The 23,368-nt window shown below is 40.9% G+C and overlaps 1 protein-coding gene across 1 annotated transcript in view; it reads left to right on the top strand.

Moving 5' to 3' along the window:
- Positions 1-23,368, top strand: part of btv (beethoven) — a 231,462-nt gene that overhangs the window by 28,453 nt on the left and 179,641 nt on the right. The window contains exons 4-8 of the mRNA XM_068355462.1: positions 11,939-12,106; positions 16,565-16,706; positions 16,826-16,952; positions 17,244-17,394; positions 19,090-19,777. Of these exons, the coding sequence (XP_068211563.1) occupies positions 11,939-12,106; positions 16,565-16,706; positions 16,826-16,952; positions 17,244-17,394; positions 19,090-19,777 (1,276 nt within the window). The remainder of the gene's footprint in view (positions 1-11,938; positions 12,107-16,564; positions 16,707-16,825; positions 16,953-17,243; positions 17,395-19,089; positions 19,778-23,368) is intronic.

Here is a 23,368-nt window from a genome sequence, read left to right as displayed (position 1 = left end):
TTGCTCTAGTTAGAATACACCTTAAATTGATGATAGAAAAGTGCAAAAAGGATTAAATGAAGTTCAGACAACATTGAAAAGCAGGATTATTTAAGACATCTTTTAGTATATAGAGCACCATATTAGAAATTAAAAAAGAACGCAAGTCATAATGTGAAATTTAGCATTAGAAATCGGCAAATTATACTATGTTGTTACTGATCTTGAAATATTTTATTTTGATATGTTCTTTACTTCTCATATAGTTTATTTCCTTATTTTCTTTCCTAACTGGTCTATTATTTCCTGTTGGAGCCCTTGGGCTTATAGCATCCTGCTTTTTCAACTGGGGTTGTAGCTTAGCTAGTAGTAATAATAATAATAATAAAAATATCGATTGTTAAAATGCACCGCAACCTAACTGGTTTTCCATTCATTTGAACAAGAAACTTAGTATCTGCTCCCTATTTCCAGTCCATTGGCAATTTAATAATAATAGTAATGATAATATTGATTGTTAAAATGCACCACAGCCAGACTGGTTTGCCATTCACTTGAACAAGAAACTTAGTTTCTGCTCCCCATTTCCAGTCTATTGACAATGTTTGAGAATGCCATCCAATGTCACTAGGGACTAGACCAGGGATTCCCAAACTTTTTAAGCCAATGGTTAACATTTTGCTTCTTGCCGAAGTACGAGAGCACCAGTGATGAGCGAGGCAAGCCCCAAAATTTTTTTTATAAATATAAGCAATCATTGGAGCAATTTGAATTCCTTTATGAAGGTGAATAACTAGTTTTAAATATTTAACTTAGCCGGTGAATATATAATAGCTGCAACTCTGTTGCTCGACAGACAAAAAACAGTAAAAACTCGCCAGCGATCGCTATACAGGTTGCGGGTGTGCCCACCAGCGCCAACTGTCGGCCAGATACCATACTCGATGTAAACAAAGACCCAATTTCTTCTCTGTCGACGTGTCGACAAGACGTACTTTACTCACTGTTGAAACCTGGAGTTTTTCCCATCATATTTGGTGAAGTACTTTAATTTGGTTCGAGCTTTCGCAGTACAGGTGTTTTTCTTCAAATAAATCCTTGAACTCTTTTTTGTATCGGATTAATTGTTGATGACTTAGATCGTTTTTTGGAATTTTCCCTTGACCAATTCAAAATGGCTGACCTTTCACAAGTTCCCAAGTTCAGAAAATGCAATGCTAGGGACTGTCATAGGCGTCTTCCAAAGGCTTCTCTCGACCCTCACACTGTTTGTTCCAATTGTCGGGGTAAAACCTGTCAATTGGAAGATCGGTGTGAGGAATGCGTGGGCCTTTCGGAATTCGATTTTATCGAATTTGAGAAGTATACACGCAGACTAGAGAGAGATAGGGTAAGGAGAAGTTCTTCTAGGTCGGTAGATTTTTCCTCTCCACATGCCCCTCAACCTAATCCTTCCCCTGTAGTGGTTGTTCCTAACCCCCCTCCTAGCACTCAGGAACCATCGATGGCAGACATGATGCGTGCTATCCATGCCTTTGGGGGAGAGAGTTGAGTCCCTTGCAAGTGACCGCAATCAACTCATGGCGGACGTAAAGGAACTAAAGTGCCAAAGTGCCACGGGAAGTGTTAAAGTGCCTAGTGTTTCTCAAAGTGTTGTGAACAGTGTTGCGCTTGAGGGTTCGTCTGTTTGTGCCTGTCGTCCTCCTAGTCCGGGACCTCTTGCAAGCTCCCAAGCCCAGGGGAGAAGCAATGTCGTACGACTCATGGGTTCGAGAGGCCTTGATCAGCGAACAGACGTTCCCTCTATGGTATCAGGCGTATCTCCCCAAGATCGCCCCTACCAACGTAAGACGAGAGAGCCCGTTTTTACCTCGTCGTCCGAAGGTGTTTCTCGTAAGAAACCTTGGACCAAGGTCTCACGACCTTTGAAGCGTAAGTCGGTCCCTTCAGGACAAGTCCAACGTCCCGGTTGTAGCCACTGGGTCAGTTCGGACTCGTTGCCGTCATCTGATGACTGCTCGCCGCCTAAGAGAGGCAAAGCGATGCCGCCTCAGTCGCTCACCCCGTCTGTTGCCGCACCTGCTGCCGTAGACCCTAAATGGGTGTTGCTGCAGGACATGCAGTCCAAGCTTGCGTCCTTGATGGAGGACTTCAATGCGGAGAAGGTTGCTGCTGAACCTTCTGGCCAACAACCATCCAAGCGGTCTGTTGTGCGTCCTGTTGACGCTGAGGTAACTTTCTCGCGTCTACCAGTTGGGGTTGTACCTCCACCGATGCGACCCAGTGTGGGTTGCCAGCCGCACGTTGACGTTAGGCGACGCACGGAGGTGGTTGTTGACGTTCAGGACGTTCAGCAACCATCAGAGGTGACTTGTTTTGACGCGGTGCGTCAACCTCCGCAACCCGGTATGGTGTTGACTGCACAACCCAGACGGTCTAAACAGTCTCGGGTGGACGCTGTGCGTCCTCGCACACCCATGGTTGTTGACAGTTCACAGACTGTGCAGCAGTTCCATGACGCTGCGTCCGGCTCCGTCACGCATGCACCAGTGCGACCGGACTCAGCGAGCCAAACGTTGCCCACTCCTTTGCCATTTCCTCATCAGTTTTCGGATGAGGAACTATCAGATGAGGACGTTGCTGAACCACAAGAGGATCAACCTTCAGAACTTGACGAGCCTAAGGCAACTCAACCATCATTGGACTTTAGAAAAGTCATGGCTGTATTTAAGGAGTTGTTCCCTGACCACTTTGTTTCTGTGGCTCCTCGTTCGCCGCTGTCAGAGTTTGTATTAGGCGTGCCTGCTACCGCACCTGCCTTTACTAAACTCGTTCTCTCTCGCTCATCCAAGAGAGCTTTGCGGCTGTTGGGAGATTGGTTAGAGACTAAGAAGAGTTTAGGAAAGACAGCATTTGCCTTTCCCCCATCTAAACTCTCGTCTAGATCGAGCGTCTGGTATGCCACGGGAGAAGTTCTCGGCTTGGGAGTTCCTGCCTCTGCCCAGGGCGACTTCTCAAGTCTTGTAGACTCTCCCCGCCGCCTTGCCATGAGACGCTCAAAGATTTGTTGGTCACCATCGGACCTGGACCACCTTCTTAAAGGTATATTTAGGGCTTTCGAAGTCTTTAACTTCCTAGACTGGTGCTTAGGAGCCCTGAGCAGGAAAATCTCTTCTGCAGATAAGGATGTTTCCTTGCTCATTATGTCCTGCATGGACAAGGCCGTCCGTGATGGGTCCAACGAGCTAGCCGCCTCATTCACGTCCGGAGTCCTGAAGAAGCGAGAGTCTCTATGTTCTTTCCTGTCTGCTGGAGTGACGCCATGCCAAAGATCTGAGCTACTCTTTGCTCCCCTTTCCAAGTGCCTGTTTCCTGAAGTCTTGGTAAAGGAAATTGCCTTAACTTTAGTTCAGAAGGACACCCACGATCTAGTTGCGTCCTCGGCTCGCAAAGCTCCTGTTAGGTTGTTTGACTGTGAAACAACCTAGTTTCAATTATTTTTTGTAACTGCCCTTTTCTTTGTTAAGGTGGGGGTCTTTGTTTACTTTGGTCACGTTGTGAGTGACAAGCTTTAGTCAGGTTTGGGAAGCCAGAGGGACCGTTTCTCGTGATGCAGTCGAGAAGGAGCAGCAGACCCAGCTTTGGAGTGTCTCCTAGTTGGTGGTGACTTGTCCTTAACCTAGTCCTCGAGGTCGAGATGGATTTGAAGAGTTATTCTTCGGTAGCAGCAAAGTGGCTGCTGTATCGACACTGGCGTTGTTGTTCCCGCAGTGTTCGATGGACGTCCTCGAGGATCAGGGATTGTTTGTGGATGTTTATTTGTTGGAAGAGCCAGTGTATGGGCTCGTATTTATTATTTCATTAATAATGAGAAGATTCTTTTGTTAATTGGTCCTTGCTGCTGCTTACTGTGTTTTTTTGTTTGTTGAGTATTGCTTATTTTATTTAACATTTGTTTGAACTTTTTCTGTTTTTGTGATTGTAATTTTATTTGAATTTATGCTATGATCTTTTAAGTCACTGTGCTTCCCATTTCCTGAACTCATTGTAATTATTGTATATACTTGGAATAATTGTATAATTTTTGTAAAATAAACTAGGTTAAGATACTTAAGTGTTTTCTGTTTTACCCACCCCTTTGGTTGTTGCAGTCCATTGGTTCATTCCAGTCCCAATTCTTTTAGTATTTTTAAAGAACCTGTTGAACCATTAAGGCGGTTCATAACAATGGCGACCGTGACAGGATTGGGTCTGTTTTGGCTGATGGTTCTGTGACATCTTTGGGGGTGGGTGAGAGTGTGATCTGGAAAAAAAAAATTTCTGAATTTTTTTTTTTTTTTGAGTGTGGAGGTGTTAGGTTGTTTGACTGTGAAACAACCTAGTTTCAATTATTTTTTGTAACTGCCCTTTTCTTTGTTAAGGTGGGGGTCTTTGTTTACTTTGGTCACGTTGTGAGTGACAAGCTTTAGTCAGGTTTGGGAAGCCAGAGGGACCGTTTCTCGTGATGCAGTCGAGAAGGAGCAGCAGACCCAGCTTTGGAGTGTCTCCTAGTTGGTGGTGACTTGTCCTTAACCTAGTCCTCGAGGTCGAGATGGATTTGAAGAGTTATTCTTCGGTAGCAGCAAAGTGGCTGCTGTATCGACACTGGCGTTGTTGTTCCCGCAGTGTTCGATGGACGTCCTCGAGGATCAGGGATTGTTTGTGGATGTTTATTTGTTGGAAGAGCCAGTGTATGGGCTCGTATTTATTATTTCATTAATAATGAGAAGATTCTTTTGTTAATTGGTCCTTGCTGCTGCTTACTGTGTTTTTTTGTTTGTTGAGTATTGCTTATTTTATTTAACATTTGTTTGAACTTTTTCTGTTTTTGTGATTGTAATTTTATTTGAATTTATGCTATGATCTTTTAAGTCACTGTGCTTCCCATTTCCTGAACTCATTGTAATTATTGTATATACTTGGAATAATTGTATAATTTTTGTAAAATAAACTAGGTTAAGATACTTAAGTGTTTTCTGTTTTACCCACCCCTTTGGTTGTTGCAGTCCATTGGTTCATTCCAGTCCCAATTCTTTTAGTATTTTTAAAGAACCTGTTGAACCATTAAGGCGGTTCATAACAGCTCCCCCTTTGCCTACATTGTCTGCTAGACCGAGGATAGACACTCCAGCGTCTCGCTTTATTCCGCCCTTTCGTGGCAGAGCCTCCAGCAGAGGAGGTGCTCGTGCCGAAGGGAAGCGAGGGAAGAGGAAAGGATCCAAGTCCTCTAAGGGCAGAGTCTGACTGCCCGCAACTTCAGACAGCAGTAGGAGCCAGACTCAAGAACTTCTGGCAAGCCTGGGAGAAGAGAGGCGCAGATCAACAATCTGTGAAGTTACTCAGAGAGGGGTACAAAATCCCTTTTGTACGCAAACCCCCTCTAGCGACGTCCCCCATCGATCTCTCTCCCAGGTACAGAGAGGAAGAAAAGAGACAAGCCCTGAAACTGGAAGTGTCTCTTTTGCTAGAGAAGGGAGCGGTGGTCAAAGTCTCGGACCTTCAATCACCGGGGTTTTACAACCGTCTCTTCCTAGTATCAAAGAAGACAGGAGGTTGGAGACCGGTGCTAGACGTCAGTGCTCTGAATGTCTTTGTCACAAAGACGAAGTTTTCCATGGAGACCACAAAGTTAGTCTTAGCAGCGGTCAGAAAGGAAGACTGGATGGTCTCGCTAGACCTAAGGGACGCCTACTTCCACATCCCCATTCACTCAGACTCCCAACCTTTTCTGAGATTCGTCTTCGAAGATGTGGTTTACCAGTTTCGGGCCCTGTGCTTTGGCCTAAGCACAGCTCCTCTCGTATTTACGAGGCTGATGAGGAATGTGGCCAAATTCCTCCACTTATCGGACATCCGAGCCTCCCTTTATTTGGACGACTGGCTTCTCAGAGCCTCTTCCAGTCGTCGCTGTCTGAAGGATCTCAAGTGGACTCTAGATCTGACCAAGGAATTGGGACTCCTAGTCAATTTGGAACAGTCGCAGCTGGTCCCATCCCAAACTATTCTGTATTTAGGGATGGAGATTCACAGTCAAGCTTTTCGGGCTTTTCCGTCGGCCCCCAGAATAGATCAAGCCCTGCTATCCATCCAGAAGATGTTGAAGAAAGAACGCTGCTCAGTCAGGCTGTGGATGAGTCTGGTAGGGACGCTGTCATCCCTGGAGCAATTTGTATCACTAGGAAGACTACACCTCCGTCCTCTTCAATTCCATCTGGCTTTTCACTGGAAAAAGGACAAGACGCTAGAGGCGGTCTCGATCCCGATTTCCGGAAAGATAAAGTCTTGTCTGACTTGGTGGAAGGACAATATCAACCTAAGAGAGGGTCTTCCCCTGGCTGTTCAGATACCCAACCACGTTCTCTTCTCGGACGCATCGGACTTGGGCTGGGGCGCGACGCTGGACGGTCGGGAATGCTCAGGTCTGTGGAACTCGAGTCAGAGGAGCATGCATATCAACTGCAAGGAGCTGTTGGCAGTTCATCTGGCCTTGAAAAGCTTCGAGTATCTCCTTCGAGGCAAAGTGGTGGAAGTAAACTCGGACAACACCACGGCCTTGGCGTACATCTCCAAACAAGGAGGTACCCACTCACTGACGTTGTACGAGATCGCAAGGGACCTGCTCATCTGGTCAAAAGGTCGGGACATCTCCCTAGTAACGAGGTTCATCCAGGGCGACTTGAACGTCATAGCAGATTGTCTCAGTCGGAAAGGGCAAGTAATTCCAACCGAATGGACCCTCCACAAGGATGTGTGCAAGAGACTTTGGGCCACTTGGGGTCAACCAACCATAGATCTCTTTGCAACCTCGCTGACCAAGAGGCTTCCAATCTATTGCTCTCCAGTCCCGGACCCAGCAGCAATACATATAGATGCCTTCCTCCTAGATTGGTCACATCTGGATCTCTACGCATTCCCACCGTTCAAGATTGTCAACAAGGTACTGCAGAAGTTCGCCTCTCACAAAGGGACAAGGTTGACGTTAGTTGCTCCCCTCTGGCCCGCGAGAGAATGGTTCACCGAGGTACTTCGATGGTTAGTAGACGTTCCCAGAAGTCTTCCTCTAAGAGTAGACCTTCTACGTCAGCCACACGTAAAGAAGGTACACCAAAGCCTCCACGCTCTTCGTCTGACTGCCTTCAGACTATCGAAAGACTCTCGAGAGCTAGAGGCTTTTCGAAGGAGGCAGCCAGTGCGATTGCTAGAGCAAGGAGAGCGTCTACCATTAGAGTCTACCAATCGAAGTGGGAAGTCTTCCGAGACTGCTGCAAGTCAGTTTCTGTATCCTCGACCAGTACCTCTGTAGCCCAAATAGCTGATTTTTTCTTATACCTGAGAAAAGGACGATCCCTTTCAGCTCCCACTATCAAGGGCTACAGAAGCATGTTGGCATCGGTCTTCCGGCATAGAGGCTTAGATCTTTCCAACAATAAAGATCTGCAAGACCTCCTTAAATCTTTTGAGACCACTAAGGAGCGTCGTTTGGCTACTCCTGGGTGGAATTCAGACGTGGTACTAAGATTCCTCATGTCAGACAGGTTTGAGCCTTTACAGTCAGCCTCCCTGAAAGATCTCACTCTTAAGACACTTTTCCTGGTATGCTTAGCCTCGGCTAAAAGAGTCAGTGAGATTCATGCCTTCAGCAAGAACATCGGATTTTCGTCGGAAAAAGCTACTTGTTCGCTGCAACTTGGTTTTCTAGCCAAAAATGAGCTACCTTCTCGGCCTTGGCCTAAATCTTTCGATATTCCCAGCTTATCGGAGATCGTAGGCAATGAACTAGAAAAAGTCTTATGCCCTGTTAGAGCTCTTAAGTTCTATTTAGATCGTACTAAACCTTTACGAGGCCAATCAGAAGCTTTATGGTGTTCAGTTAAGAAACCATCCTTGCCTATGTCAAAGAATGCTTTGTCATACTTTATCAGATTGTTAATACGAGAAGCTCATTCACATCTGAGTGAGGAAGACCGATCTTTGCTTAAGGTTAAGACGCACGAAGTTAGAGCTGTAGCAACTTCCGTGGCCTTTAAGCAAAATAGATCTCTGCAAAGTATAATGGACGCAACCTATTGGAGAAGCAAGTCAGTGTTCGCTTCATTTTACTTGAAAGATGTCCAGTCTCTTTACGAGAACTGCTACACACTGGGACCATTCGTAGCAGCGAGTGCAGTAGTGGGTGAGGGCTCAACCACTACAATTCCCTAATTCCATATCCTTTTAATCTGTCTCTTGAAATGTTTTTAATGTTGTTTTTATGGGTTGTCCGGAAGGCTAAGAAGCCTTTCGCATCCTGGTTGATTTGGCGGGTGGTCAAAGTCATTTCTTGAGAGCGCCCAGATTAGGGGTTTGATGAGGTCCTGTTGTATGGGTTGCAGCCCTTGATACTTCAGCTCCTAGGGGTCTGTCAGCATCCTAAGAGGATCGCGAGGCTCCGTAAGGAAGACGTACTTACAAGGCAGAGTAATCGTCTAAGTCGACTTCCTTACCAGGTACCTATTTATTTTGTTTTTGTTATATTGATAACTTCCAAAATGAAATAAAAACTCTTAGCTTGTACAATGTAAACATATTTAACTGGTCTCTACCCACCTCCTTGGGTGTGAATCAGCTATTATATATTCACCGGCTAAGTTAAATATTTAAAAATGATATTTTAATTATAAAATAAATTTTTGAATATACTTACCCGGTGAATATATAAATTAAACGACCCTCCCTTCCTCCCCAATAGAGACGCAGTGGGATGAGAAGAAATTGAGTCTTTGTTTACATCGAGTATGGTATCTGGCCGACAGTTGGCGCTGGTGGGCACACCCGCAACCTGTATAGCGATCGCTGGCGAGTTTTTACTGTTTTTTGTCTGTCGAGCAACAGAGTTGCAGCTATTATATATTCACCGGGTAAGTATATTCAAAAATTTATTTTATAATTAAAATATCATAATTATATGAAACCACTTTCCAAACTGATACATTATTTTTTAATCTTGGGCAGTCACAGAAAAACGCTTGTTTTAAGTTCACCTCTGCACTAGTTTGTTGATTTAGTGAGTATCGTTGGCTAACTTTTCCAAATTTGCTCCAGCAGTGTTTGCCAAAGCAACTTGCAAGCAGTTTTCAAAATGGTTCTGGCTGAGTCTAGCTCTGTTTGTGTTCTTCATATTGTTCATGGAAGAAAATGCAGACTCTCATAGGTAGATCCAAATAAACACAACACTATTAAAGCTTCAGCATGAATGAAAGGAAATCTCATTGTATAAAGTTTTCCATAAAATTTCCAAAGTTTGAGTTTTGCGCAAAAGCTTTAGTGAAGTGGATGACTGGATTTCACACCATTCTACATCAGCAACTGGGTGGTCATGCAGAGATAACACATTGGCATCAAACACAGTCGAAATCTATATGCATAAACCTCCAAATTTGGAAACCTCTTCTCAAACTCCTGACTGATACTTATTATGCTGGTTCTTATATATGCTTATACACTGACTGTCACTGCACTCTTGCGGTGTTTTCTTGAAATTCAGGTAAGTGATGAACCAAACCCTCAGCCTGCTGTTCTGAGAATAATAACAGTTTAATGTGAAAAGTAAAAATTATATCAACCAGATCAGTTATTAACCTGTTTCTTCTTTCCAATTAAAAATTCAGATTGTTTAACATGTTTAGCAAATCTTCAGTAAGTGCAAATGAGAGCTCTAAGTCATCAATATATATTTCAGGAAATTTCCCCATGATATTTTCTGGAAATAAAAGCCTTTACTTCGTTGAACACCTCCCACACACTGTGAAGAGTGTGTGTGTAGATTGCCTTACCTTGTGTAAGACAAGGGCTCTTGCCGTTGGGCAGCCTGTAAAAAATGTGAAATGCTTTCCCTTTGCTTAGCCAAAAAGCATCAGTATGCATTATCAAGTCTTTATATAGGCTTTCCATTTCTTCAAGAAACAATTTAGTAACCTGTGTGTGTGTGTTATAGATAAACAAAATAAAAATATGACTATTTAAAATACAGATGGTCTTAGATTTAGAATCATGAATACAGCAGTTAGTGCTTTTAGCCTACAATGAGCTGGTGCTTGTGAGCACAATTTAAACAACTGAGAGAGATCACTGCCAAATCATCAGAGAGCACTATGGTGCTTGTGAGCACTAATTTGTGAACCCCTGGACTAGACACTCTCTCCTTTCTGCCCCTCTTCCCTATTTTCTTGTCACTCAACAGTCATTTGATAACAGTGAGGTTCAACATCCCCAGATCGCATCCAAGCAACCTTACATTGAATAGTATCTGAATCGGCTGTTTCTTCTTTGTCAGGGAAGCTTCTCAATTTCTTGGTTTAGGATGCCACTCAGCCCTTGATGTAAGTTTCAACTACTTCTTAGATCTAGACTCTGAGAATCAACAAGACCATGCGGAGCTCCTAGGAATCTCAAGCCGTAGGGAACGTTTTGCGAGTTCTCAGGCCTCTCAAGCGATCTGAAGCAACGTAACAGAAGTCAGATAAGCCTTTGACGCTTGAGATTGCTCTTGGCTAGCCTAGTTCTGACAAAGCAAGTAGGAAATGTCATAACTTTGCCCATGTTGTTTATCAATTTTAAGAATAAAGAATCTCCATCACCTCGATTCAGGATCTCTTGTTTATGACTTGGAACCCAGCCATTACGACTTCAAGTCCTTCTTCATCTCTTTCCCACTTGCTTTCCTGTTGTGGAAGGACACTACTGTTCCTCCTACAGCAACGCAAGAAATAAGGTTATCGTATGACAACCAAACATACATCCCCTACAGACATGGAAACATAAGGACCATCCCTGTTTATGTGCATGAAGTCAGACATATCAGATCTGTCCCAGCTTCAGGAAGAACATGCCTGAAAAAAAATTCTTGAAGACATAAGTTAGGTAGTGACAGAAACTTCTCTGTCCAATGCTTTCTGGAGTATACCCACATGTCCATGGATCTCTTTATCCTTGGCCCAGTGGTAGTTTCACAGATTATTTAGAAAACCTAGCTCCTTCATGGGTTATCCAAGGTAGTGGTTGCAATGTAAGCCTAGAATGAGAGGTAAGATTGACTGGCCCTTCTACCTCTTCTTTCTTCCCCATCCTTGGGGTGCAGCAGTCACTCTTATTATTTACTGGAGTGGATGCTAAATGTATGGAAGCCACATGTATAAGCAACTTTTCCTAACAAATACATTTTGTTTAGAAGTTTCATGGATTGACAAATGTATGCAAACCCATTTCTCATAATGACCATACATTCTGACAACATAACCTCTGTGCTAATATAGGTTTTCCTTGACCGTCTACCAGTTCCTGGTAGTGGCCTAGTTTAACACCTGCCACATTTTCATGCTAAGGTCATTAGGGGGTTGATAGGAGTTAGCACTCTTGCTCCTGTAAAGGACCAAAGTGCTTTGACATTTCTCAAGATAGTAAATCACCCAGTTTTTTTACAAGGACATCCTGCTTCCATAGGATAAGTTTCTTTTTAAAGGGCAAAGTAATCACCCAGTTTTTTTACAGGGACATGCCTCCATAGGATAAGTTTCTTTTTAAGGGGCAAAGGTTTGTTTTCCTGTGGGAATAAATCACAAATTTTAAGAATAATTTGTATTTTTCCTAAGTATGCAAAGATGAGTTATCAAGTGACATTGTTTGCATCAATCACCCTGCATTTCCTAGGTGAAGGTCAAAGTGGCTACTTGTGTGCTGGCAAGTGGACGGGGCTTCTTTGCCACCCGCCAGTAACTACTGTCACCTCGTTACAAATTATGACAGCAATGTCCAGCTATGCTGGTAACACTCCTGTTAAAGGACTCTGGTTGTTTTTTGAATTTGGCAACTTTTAGTTGTATAGTGTTGATTGAGGTATGAATAAGAAACCATTTAAATTTTATGCTGTATTTATTGATTGTAGGTGGATTCATCAGTGAAGAAAGAGAAGCTGTTGGTTTTTTTCAAGCTCAACCCAGAAGTTATTACAGATGAGAATCTCTCAAATATTTTCGTATCATCAATGATTGACTCGCCAGTATCCTCCTTGTACCATTCTCTTCAGACGCTTTATGCTCCTATTTTACTACAGGTAGGAAAGAAATGCAGGGACATTTTGCATGACGTGACTAATTTCATTGTAATACCCAAGGACATACATACATACTGTATACCAAGGCACTTTCCCCAATTTTGGGGGGGTAACCGACATCAAACAAATGAAACAGAAAAGGAGACCTCTCCTCTGTACGTTCCTCCTACCCTGACAAGGGACTCAACCGAGTTCGGCTGGTACTGCTAGGGGTGCCACAGCCCACCCTCCCCATTATCCACCACAGATGAAGCTTCATAACGCTGAATCCCCTACTGCCCCTACCTCCGCGGTCTTCCAAGGCACCGGAGGAAGCAGTAGAGCCTACCGGAACTGCATCACAATCGCTCGCCATTCATTCCTATTTCTAGCACGCTCTCTTGCCTCTCTCTCATCTATCCTCCTATCACCCAGAGCTTCCTTCACTCCATCCATCCACCCAAACCTTGGCCTTCCTCTTGTACTTCTCCCATCAACTCTTGCATTCATCACCTTCTTTAGCAGACAGCCATTTTCCATTCTCTCAACATGGCCAAACCACCTCAACACATTCATATCCACTCTAGCTGCTAACTCATTTCTTACTCCCGTTCTCACCCTCACTACTTCGTTCCTAACCCTATCTATTCGAGTTACACCAGCCTTACTCCTTAGACATTTCATCTCAAACACATTCAATTTCTGTCTCTCCGTCACTTTCATTCCCAACAACTCTGATCCATACATCACAGTTGGTACAATCACTTTCTCATCTAGAACTCTCTTTACATTCATGCCCAACCCTTTATGTTTTACTACTCCCTTAACTGCCCCCAACACTTTGCATCCTTCATTCACTCGCTGACGTACATCTGCTTCCACTCCACCATTTGCTGCAACAACAGACCCCAAGTACTTGAACTGATCCACCTCCTCAAGTAACTCTCCATTCAACATGACATTCAACCTTGCACCACCTTCCCTTCTCGTACATCTCATAACCTTACTCTTACCCACATTAACTCTCAACTTCCTTCTCTCACACACCCTTCCAAATTCTGTCACTAATCGGCCAAGCTTCTCTTCCTCGTCTGCAACCAGTATAGTATCATCCGCAAACAACAACTGATTTACCTCCCATTCATGGTCATTCTCGTCTACCAGTTCCAATCCTCATCCAAGCACTCGAGCATTCACCTCTCTCACCACTCCATCAACATACAAGTTAAACAACCATGGTGACATCACACATCCCTGTTTCTGCCCCACTCTCACCGGAAACCAATCGCTCACTTCATTTCTTATCCTAACACATGCTTTACTACCTTTGTAGAAACTTTTCACTGCTTGCAACAACCTTCCACCAACTCCATATAACCTCATCACATTCCACATTGCTTCCCTATCAACTCTATCATACGCTTTCACCAGATCCATAAACGCAACATACACCCCCTTACCTTTTGCTAAATATTTCTCGCATATCTGCCTAACTGTAAAAATCTGATTCATACAACCCCTACCTCTTCTAAAACCACCCTGTACTTCTAAGATTGCATTCTCTGTTTTATCCTTAATCCTATTAATCAGTACACTACCATACACTTTTCCCACCACACTCAACAAACCCCTTGAATTACAACACTCATGCACATCTCCCTTACCCTTATATAGTGGTACAATACACGCACAAACCCAATCTACTGGTACCATTGACAATACAAAACACATGTTACAGTGAACCCTCGTTTATCGCGGTAGATAGGTTCCAGACGCGGCCGCGATAGGTGAAAATCCGCGAAGTAGTAACACCATATTTACCTATTTATTTAACATGTATATTCAGACTTTTAAAACCTTCCCTTGTACGTAGTACTGTTAACAAACTACCCTTTAATGTACAGAACACTTAATGCATGTAATACAGTACCCTAAACTAAAACAGGCACAAATATTAAAGGCGACTTTATATCATGCGTTTCCTAAACACGCCAAAAAGCACGATAAAAAATGGCAACCAATGTTTTGTTTACGTTTATCTCTGATCCTAATGAAGAAACAAACGCATTTACACATCTGTTTATAGGTTAGTTTTTGCATCAATTATATTGATTATTCAGTACAGTATGTTGATTTGGTTATTACTAATGTTTTACTTAATTTTTCTTAGGACTTCCAAATGAAATTATTTTCTTTATGACGCCGCCTGAAACGACGGCGTCATAAAGTACGCTCAGTAAACAAACTAAGGAATTTAACCCGCATGATGAAAGTGATAAATAATGATATTACAGTAAAAGCTTTTATAAAATATGTTATTACAAATATTATTTACCGTATCTATATAAAATCATACATACGTAGCAAAGCAGGAAAACAATCTACGAGAGAGAGAGAGAGAGAGAGAGAGAGAGAGAGAGAGAGAGAGAGAGAGAGAGTAGGTTGTTTTACATACGTAAATGTAAATTTTAAACAAAACAAAAATAGCCCCATTTCATATAAAATAGATTACAAATATTTTACTTTATCATATTACAGTAGTCTGTATAATACTGTAAAGTTCAGTACAGTATGTTGTTGTTAAAGTCGTGGCGATGAAATTCTCACGAAACAAAAACACGCCATTTGATTACAACAGCTGATTCATTCTCTCTCTCTCTCTCTCTCTCTCTCTCTCTCTCTCTCTTCTCTCTTCGTGTTATACAATACTTACATTTAGATGAAGAAACTAAAATTAGTTTTCTTAGTGTCAATTAAATACGAAATGAAATAATTAGGCCGAGTCTACATCCATTTCAATCATAGCCAAAAATAGGGCATCCGATTTCATCAGCAAACCACTATTTTTTGGGAAATATCATTTTATTCTAGAAAATTGCCACTCTTTAAATAGTTAATTGCACATTAAGAAAGCGTGTACTTTTGTTTTTAAATTTCGGGTGTGTTTTAAAAATCGAGTATTGTTGACTTTTTTTTTTTTACTTTTGGCTGTGATTAGATCAGCTGTCATCTAGCTGCCGCTCTTGAGTGTGTACGAATACACTAACAAAGTATCGTTTATACCATTTCTTAACTTATTCAAACCGTCTACAGTATACAGTTGATATTACATAAGCACCAATGTGTTATAACCTATCAATTTTTTTTGTTTATTACATTTAAACCCCCCTCTATCTCTCTCTCTCTCTCTCTCTCTCTCTCTCTCTCTCTCTCCCTCTCTCTCTCTCTCTCTCTTACCTATCTCTCTCTCTCTCTCTCTCTCTCTCTCTCTCTCTCTCTCTCTCTCTCTCTCTCTCTCTCTCTCTCTCTCTGTGGGCTACTTTTCACTACCTCCCATTCCTTACCTCTCTCTATCTCTCTAACAAATGATATCTTTGTTGCTCCTCAAAGTTTCATTTATATATATTGAAAATCAATCATGATTCAATTTTCCTTACTTTCTCCAATCTCGCACCATCGGTCACATCGCGGTATTTTCGATATTTCCGGAAAATCCGCAATATATGTATAGACATGGGTTATGAAAAAAATCCGCGAAGTGGTGAATCCGCGATGGTCGAACCGCGAAGTAGCGAGGGTTCACTGTAAACAATCTCACCAACCATTCAAGTACAGTCACACCTGCATCCTTCAACATCTCAGCTCTCACACAATCCATACCAGATGCTTTTCCAACTCTCGTCTCATCTAGTGCTTTCCTCACTTCCTCTCTTGTAAAATCTCTCTCATTCTCATCTCCCATCACCGGCACCTCAACACCTGCAACAGCAATTATATCTGCCTCCCTATTATCCTCAACATTCAGTAAACTTTCAAAATATTCCGCCCACCTTTTCCTTGCCTCCTCTTCTTTTAACAACTTTCCATTTCCATCTTTCACTGTCTCTTCAATTCTTGAACCAGCCCAAGGACATATTAAAAGTAATAAAGTGCATAGTATCAGAAACTGCTGATGTTGATATGGAAACACCCAGACAGGCTACACAGATGTGATGTTATTGCAATCTTGATACACAATGTATACAGTACATTATATGTAAGATCTATTACATGAAAACATTTTCTTTACTTGAAATTGTATGAAATATGCAGCATCTTTTCTGTTTTGTTTGTGAAAGTTTAGTATAGGTGCTTCATGTCAGAACAGTCTTGTTCTTTTATAGTACTGTATAAAATACTCTCTTAACATCCAACTGACTGTAGTTTATACCTTGTGTTAAGTAACTCATTACTATTTTAGCTGAAGGATTTAAATATTTTCATGGAAAAAGATGACATAACTATTGTAAACTTGGAATTACAGAATCACAATTTGAAATATGAATAAGATTTATGTAATTTAAAAATTTTTGGGGAAATATAGATTGTTAAGTGTACTTTGCATTATGAGATATACATGTGAAATAAATATGAGTTTCATTTCAATGCTAATATATTCCTGGTTATTTAAAGGATATTTTAACTTGTCACTGTTTCTAGGATTCAGAATGGAGCAGTGCACTCGATCCAAAACTTCAAGAGCTTGTGACAGAGCTTTCAGAAGGACTAGGCAGTATGTTACGGCGGCAGTCTCCATCCGAAAGTGGAACTCATGCGTCTGGTGGCAAAAAACCATTAGCTGGTGGGTCATGTCAGTAGGAAAATAAATTCATTAAGAGGCTGATGCTTTTAAGTTTGCATTATATAAATGGTTTGTAATTTTGCCATTAGCGTCCCATACTAACCTTTTGTAATTGACAGGTATATTGAACGTGAAGGATGAAACTGAATATTGGGCTGATTTAGCTAATAATCCCAAAAATCGAGATGAAAAGGAAATGGCAAAAAACTTTTACTCTGTACTAGAACAAATATCCAAAGACTTTAGGTAAGTTCTATTTCTGTATACAGCACTGTTTTGCTCTTTTACTTATGAGTTAGATACTGTGATGTGATATGAAACTAGACTCCTGCCTTTTACATGGTTTGAACATTTTTGGTACATTTTTATTTAATTGCTGTGAGTAAAAAGAGTACTAATAGATTACTCTACAGAACACTTTTAAAGGTCTCAAGAATTGCTAGCAGTACAATAGTACAATTATCCTTTAATGTGATGCCAAAGATGACAGTTCCAGTGTAGTGGAGATACCTTTGTAAATACTGATTGTTTTTCCAGTGGATTAGATGCTGGAACATTTTTAGATGCAGAGGATATCCTAGACAACACCCAAAATGCCCTCGATGAACTTTGGAGACTTGACTATCCCCAAAATAGAATGACTCATTTGTTGGATATCCTGGGAAACCAACTCACACGTTATGTGCAGGTATGCCATTTGTTTTACAGTACAGAAAGTCCTTAACTTACAAGTTTAACCCTTTTACCCCCAGGCTATTTGGAACTTTCCACCCTTAACCTCCAGGGATTTTTTTTTTTCCAAGCACATTTTGCTATATATATTTTTTAAATTGCTCTAACAGCCTTAGTTTTTGTCATAGAGAGGTCAGGTTGGTCTCATTCTTTTGGAAAATACCTGAAGTTTCTCAAAAAGTTATCAAAAATATGCAAAAAAAAAATGTAAATAGCAGTTTTTTGCAAGGACGTACCAGTACTTCCATGGGGGTAAAGGGATGAGTTTTGTGAAACGTACCAGTACGTCCTTTGAGGGTAAAAGGGTTAATAGGTTCCAAGAAGGGGAATAGTTTTTAAGTCGAATTTTGTTAAATGTTGTACTAGGGTAGGCTTCACCTAACTCGCGTGCCTACGATTTTTATCTGCAAAAGTCAACAAATAGTCTCATTTCATATTGCAAATGTCTTATTTACTGTATTAAATTATGTAATATTTGATTACAGTATTTTATTATGAACTTTTGATACTATATCTAAGGTTGAAGACCTTCCTACATATGAAAATCTGTAGGCTCATTTTTCTTTTGCTTACATATCCACTATTTCTCTCTTTCTCTTTCAAAAACATGAAAACAAAAATTACTGTAAAATTACAAGAAAGACAGTTATCTTTGGAAACATGAGAAGCAAAGCCCCTAGTGTTAAGGTTGCATCCAACAGTGTTCGGGTCTCGATACCAGTTAGTCTCTTTTTAAGATTACCATACGCTCTTCATCCATAAATAATTTTAAAAAGTCATTGGCATTGGGAGGTAGATTGAAATTACTATTGATTCTTACTTTGCATTTGTCCAACCATACAAAACAGAATAAAAGCATTTCATTTGTTTATGTGAACTCATCCTTTCAACATGCATGTTGTCCTAATCATTAGGTTCCGTTTCATGCCAATCACTATATCGGGAAATATCAGTATTATCGCTGTCACTTTTAGGTTCTAAAACATAGTCCTTATCTTCATCATCAACCGCATATTGTTAGTTCATGTCTGAATGATGTCACTTTTGGCTGATTGTCTATAAGGAAATCGGCATACTAAATTCTGTAAAGTACTGGAAAGGGCTTCATTTGGATCATTCTCGGTTAAAGCAAAGGGAAGATTATGTGCACTACATAATAGACTTTGTGTGAACAAAAGAAAAAAGAAAACAGTACAGTATAGGCCCTAGGGCAACCAATTAATCATGTTTTTACCATACACAGTACTCTAATAAAGGGGCAATTTTCCTGCTCTTTTTCTGTAGAGAGTGCACATGGATCGTGTGACGTAATTTGCTGACCTCACAATAATTGCAAATACAGCGCATGTTTATTGAAGTTTATCGTCTTATAAAGATTTAACAGCTAAGTGAGAAGAGGCCAAAGGAAATGGATGAGAGTAAAAGGCAAAAAGCATTACAGCTTAAACTCCCCTAAAGGTTGTTGATTGTAAATTTAGATAAGAGTGTAATTAGATATTTACCTTTAAACCCAATTAGAATGTTTTTACTTGTAAAATGCAGTTTTTATTTCTTATTTAGAAATATGAGGAAACTAGTAACTTTTTAAAATCATATCTGAAATAAATAGGTTGACTTTGTAAAATAATGTACAATATATTCTTACTTTCAGGGAAAGTTGAATGAAGAAGACCTTTGGTATGGACAGTATTCACAAATAGAGAAAAATCTGAATGAAGGAATTGGACTGTGTGAACACTGGGTCGATTCTTGTAGTAAACTTACAGGCATGTTTTGGAAAGGAGGAGTTGATCAAGTATGGGAAGGTGAAATATTTGAACCAGATTATTGTAAAAACGTAGCGAAGCGTCTAACCCAAATCCTTAGTCTGCGTACATTGCACAAGCAGTTGACAAGGTTGCTGTCAATTAGCGAGCAGGAAGAACTGAAAACTTCCGAGTCCTTCAAACCTTTCACTGGATTGAAACCTGTTCAGTATAATCCTTACACTGAACCATTATGGCAAGCTGCTGTCAGACAGTTTGAGAATTCATTAACTCCGGCAGAGCAGCGTATTGCTGGTAAGCTAAGAGGCCAACTGAGGAGTATGAGCTCAAGTGCCTATCAACTGATGCAGGAGTTCAAGCGATACAAGGAATTGATTAAGAGAGAGAGTATTCAGAGGGAGCTGTTAGCGGAACGGGAGATGCTTCTGGGTGAACTTGCAAGCTACATCCGCACCCTTAAAGCTGATTTTGCTACTACTTCAGTAGATGGTCCAAGACGCTTGGCTAATGTACCAGAGGTTGTCAGCAATATCTACTGGGTGAAACCTATTCATGCCAAGGTTATAGATATTGGTAAGTTACCGAAGTTTGTCTTAGAGCTCTGAAATACTTTATGAAATACTGTGTTTTTGGTACTTATGTTTTATGATTATCATAAACAGTTATGTCCCCTAAATATGTCTCATTTAATTCTAAATTCAAAATTTGGACTATTGGAGAACAATTGTAGTACTGTATCTGCTTATATATGATTTAGAAATATTCTGTGTGATATATTTCCGCTCCAATCTTATACTATAGTATGGTATACAGTATATGAGAAACTTATAATTTATGGTATAGGAATTATGTTCTGTAGTTATCTTTCTGTACATAACACATCAAAACAATTATTTGACGGGGGTTTTTATGTTGGTTTCACTACACACTTAATGCTTTTAGTACTCCTTTATTCCTACACGAATTCAAACCATCGTCTTTTAATAGAAGTAGGAGTAGGATTGCCGCAAAGTTTGAATCCGTTGCATATGGATCTTTCCAGTCTGTACCATCCTTTGCATATGGATCTTCCCAGTCTGTACCATCCTTTGCATATGGATCATCCCAGTCTGTACCATCCTTTGCATATGGATCTTCCCAGTCTGTACCATCCTTTGCATATGGATCTTCCCAGTCTGTACCATCCTTTGCATATGGATCTTCCCAGTCTGTACCATCCTTTGCATATGGATCTTCCCAGTCTGTACCATCCTTTGCATATGGATCTTCCCAGTCTGTACCATCCTTTGCATATGGATCTTCCCTGTCTGTATCATCATTTGCATATGGATCTTCCAAGTCTGTACCATCCTGTGCATATCTAGGTGTGCTGTTAATTCTCCATCTTAAGACTCAATACTACATGGTATATTAGTGTTTTTGGGCCATGACCAGATTGGGGAATGTTCTTCCTAATCTGGTGGATAAATTGGTGAAACTTCAGAAGTTCAATCTTGATGCAAATGGTTTATGTTGAACAGGTTGACATACGTCTCTCTTCATAGTTTATATATGAAAAATTTATTTCAACGTTGTTTCTGATCTTAAAACATTTTTTATTCATTACTTCTCATATACAGTATCATTTATTTGTTTTCTTTTCTCACTGGTCCACTTTCCCTGTTGCAGCCCTTGGGCTTATAGCATCTTGCTTTTACAACTAGGGTTGTAGCCTAGCTAATATTAATAATACAGTGATGCCTCAGGATACGAAAGTAATCCGTTCAGGATACGGTTTCGTATCCTGATTTTTTCGTATCCTGAGTCGCGTTTTACATGTAAATAGCCTAATCCGTTCCAAGCCTTACAAAAAGTCACCTTTTCTTTCATAAATACACTAAAATGTAGTAATAAACATGCAATGCAGCCATTTCTATCATTCAATAATTAACCCAACCGTTAAAAACAGCCTAATCCATTCCAGAAACCACCATGAGATTATTCAATGTAGTTATAGCCTAGTTATCCCCTCCAAGCCATAAGAAAACGGTCCATTTTCTTTACTACTGTATAAAAGTTACGGTACTGTATATAAAGCATTTGGATCAGTGAAGGTGTATTGTTACCTGTACACCTAAATTAAGGGTTGATACCCTGAAAAAAAAGGTACTGTACTCTCGGCGACGAGTTGCGATCTCGTAAGCATTTCGTATCCTGAAAATATTTTCGTATGCTGGGGCATAAAAATCTTTGTATCGCTTTTCGTATCCTGAATTTTTCGTAAGCAGAAACTTTCGTATCTAGAGGTATCACTGTAATGATAAGGGCATCTTGGAAGAGTAGTACCTTTAAGTGGTTGTCCTTTCTTCTTCAGGGTACCAGAACAAAACCCTGTCCTTCGGACTTTCTGCCACTTCCCAAGTGTTCATGCTGATTTCTGCTTGGTCACACTTGAGCAGGATTTGTCTGCTAAGGTATCTAATTGACTGGCTAGTTCTCTCCTCCAGGAGACAGTTCTAGATCAAGGCAAATTTCTTTCCTTTTGCCACAACCTGGGGATCGTGGTCAATTGGGAAAAGTCCAGTCTCACGCTCAAAACAGAGGATACAGCACCTGGGTTTGCTGATAGATATGGCAGCAGTTGGAGCCTTCTCGTCGAATAACCATATACCGAAGGAAGATTCAGGCAGGTAACACAAGTGTTTCTTCAACAACAAGAACTTCTGGCTTGCCAGTGGTAACGTCTTCTATGATTTCTCTCATTAGAGAAGCTTGCGCCTCTATCAGCTATCGCTCCAGTTGTGTCTGAAAGGCCCCTTGTTAGCAACCAGTGATCCCCCTCACCATCTAGCTCCAGGGGAACAAGAAGTACAGGGTGATCTAGCATGGTGGCTAAACAACATTCAACTACTCACCTCCTGAAAAGGACTTGTAGCTTCAGACCAAAGCAGCACTTTCTCAGCAAAGAAGATATCCAAGAATACCATTTCTTTCTGGCTTAATGAAATGATCAGATGTACTTATGCTGCAACCAGTAACGTAACAGAAGGACCACCTGAAGCTTGTGCACACAAAGTCTAAGATATTAAATCTACCCTAGTATTCAGGAAGAATTTTTCAGTGGCACAAGTCTTGAAGGCGGGAGTTTGGAAATGCCAGAGAATCTTTACTTAGGAAGTATTCTCATATGTCCATGGAAACCTTTAATCTTAGACTGGTGGTAGTTGGTCAACAGGTTGTATAGCTAACCTAGCTCCCTACCAAGACAAGATTAATTTCAGTTGCAACATACATCTAGGATGAGAGGTAAGAATGTCTAGCATTTTTCATTTTCTTACTTTACATTTCTTGGGCTGCAGAAATCATGCTGTTATGTGTGTGGGACCAATGGCTGGATGCAAGTAAGCCTGCTGATCAAGCAAATTTGCTTTACATTCTTGTTGAGAAGTATCTCTCCCTTTCTTCCAAATGAGGGGGGAGGATGGACACAAATGTATGGAAACCCATTTCTCGTAAATTTCCATACGTTTAGGGACCATATCCTTAAAATGGATAAAGGGTCTTCCATGACCATCTAACATTCACTTGGTAGGAACCGAGCGTAATGCCTGTGAAATTTCTATGCCCAGGTTATTAGGAGGTTGGCAATAGTCATCACTTTGGCTTCTTTTATGGGTCCTAATACCTTGACACCTCGGGATTTACACTGGCCAATTTAGTAACAGTGACTTCTCTTTCCTAAGGATAAGTCTTATTTAAAGGCAATGTATTGTATTCGAGTAAGAACAAATCACAAATTCTAAAATCAATTTTTATTTTTCCTATCTATGCAAACCCGAATCCCTTAAGTTACAATACCCTTCCCCACCTCCACTTAAGTCCTAAGTTTAAGGTCAAAGTTGGAGGTCAGTGGCCTGTCGGGTGGGCAGGGCTTGCCCACCAACCCGCTAGTTACTACCACCACCTATTTAAGTTTTAATGGCAGTTTTCCAGCTTTGCTGAAATCTTACTCCTATTAAGGGACTCTAGCTTTGATAGTTAGGAAAAATACAAATTAAATTTTAGAATTGTGATATTGTATTTTATATCAGAAATTGTTCCCAACCAAAAAGGTTCTGAATGAATGAAAGATTACCCGTTGCTAGATTGGCTTTGTCTAGAGATACCAGTCCAATCCATTTTTTT

The sequence above is a fragment of the Palaemon carinicauda genome, chromosome 31, assembly GCF_036898095.1.
Source record: "Palaemon carinicauda isolate YSFRI2023 chromosome 31, ASM3689809v2, whole genome shotgun sequence".
NCBI classification, from domain to species: Eukaryota; Metazoa; Arthropoda; class Malacostraca; order Decapoda; family Palaemonidae; genus Palaemon; species Palaemon carinicauda.
Note: the sequence above shows the minus strand (reverse complement) of the source record. Positions and strands in the feature narration are given on the sequence as shown.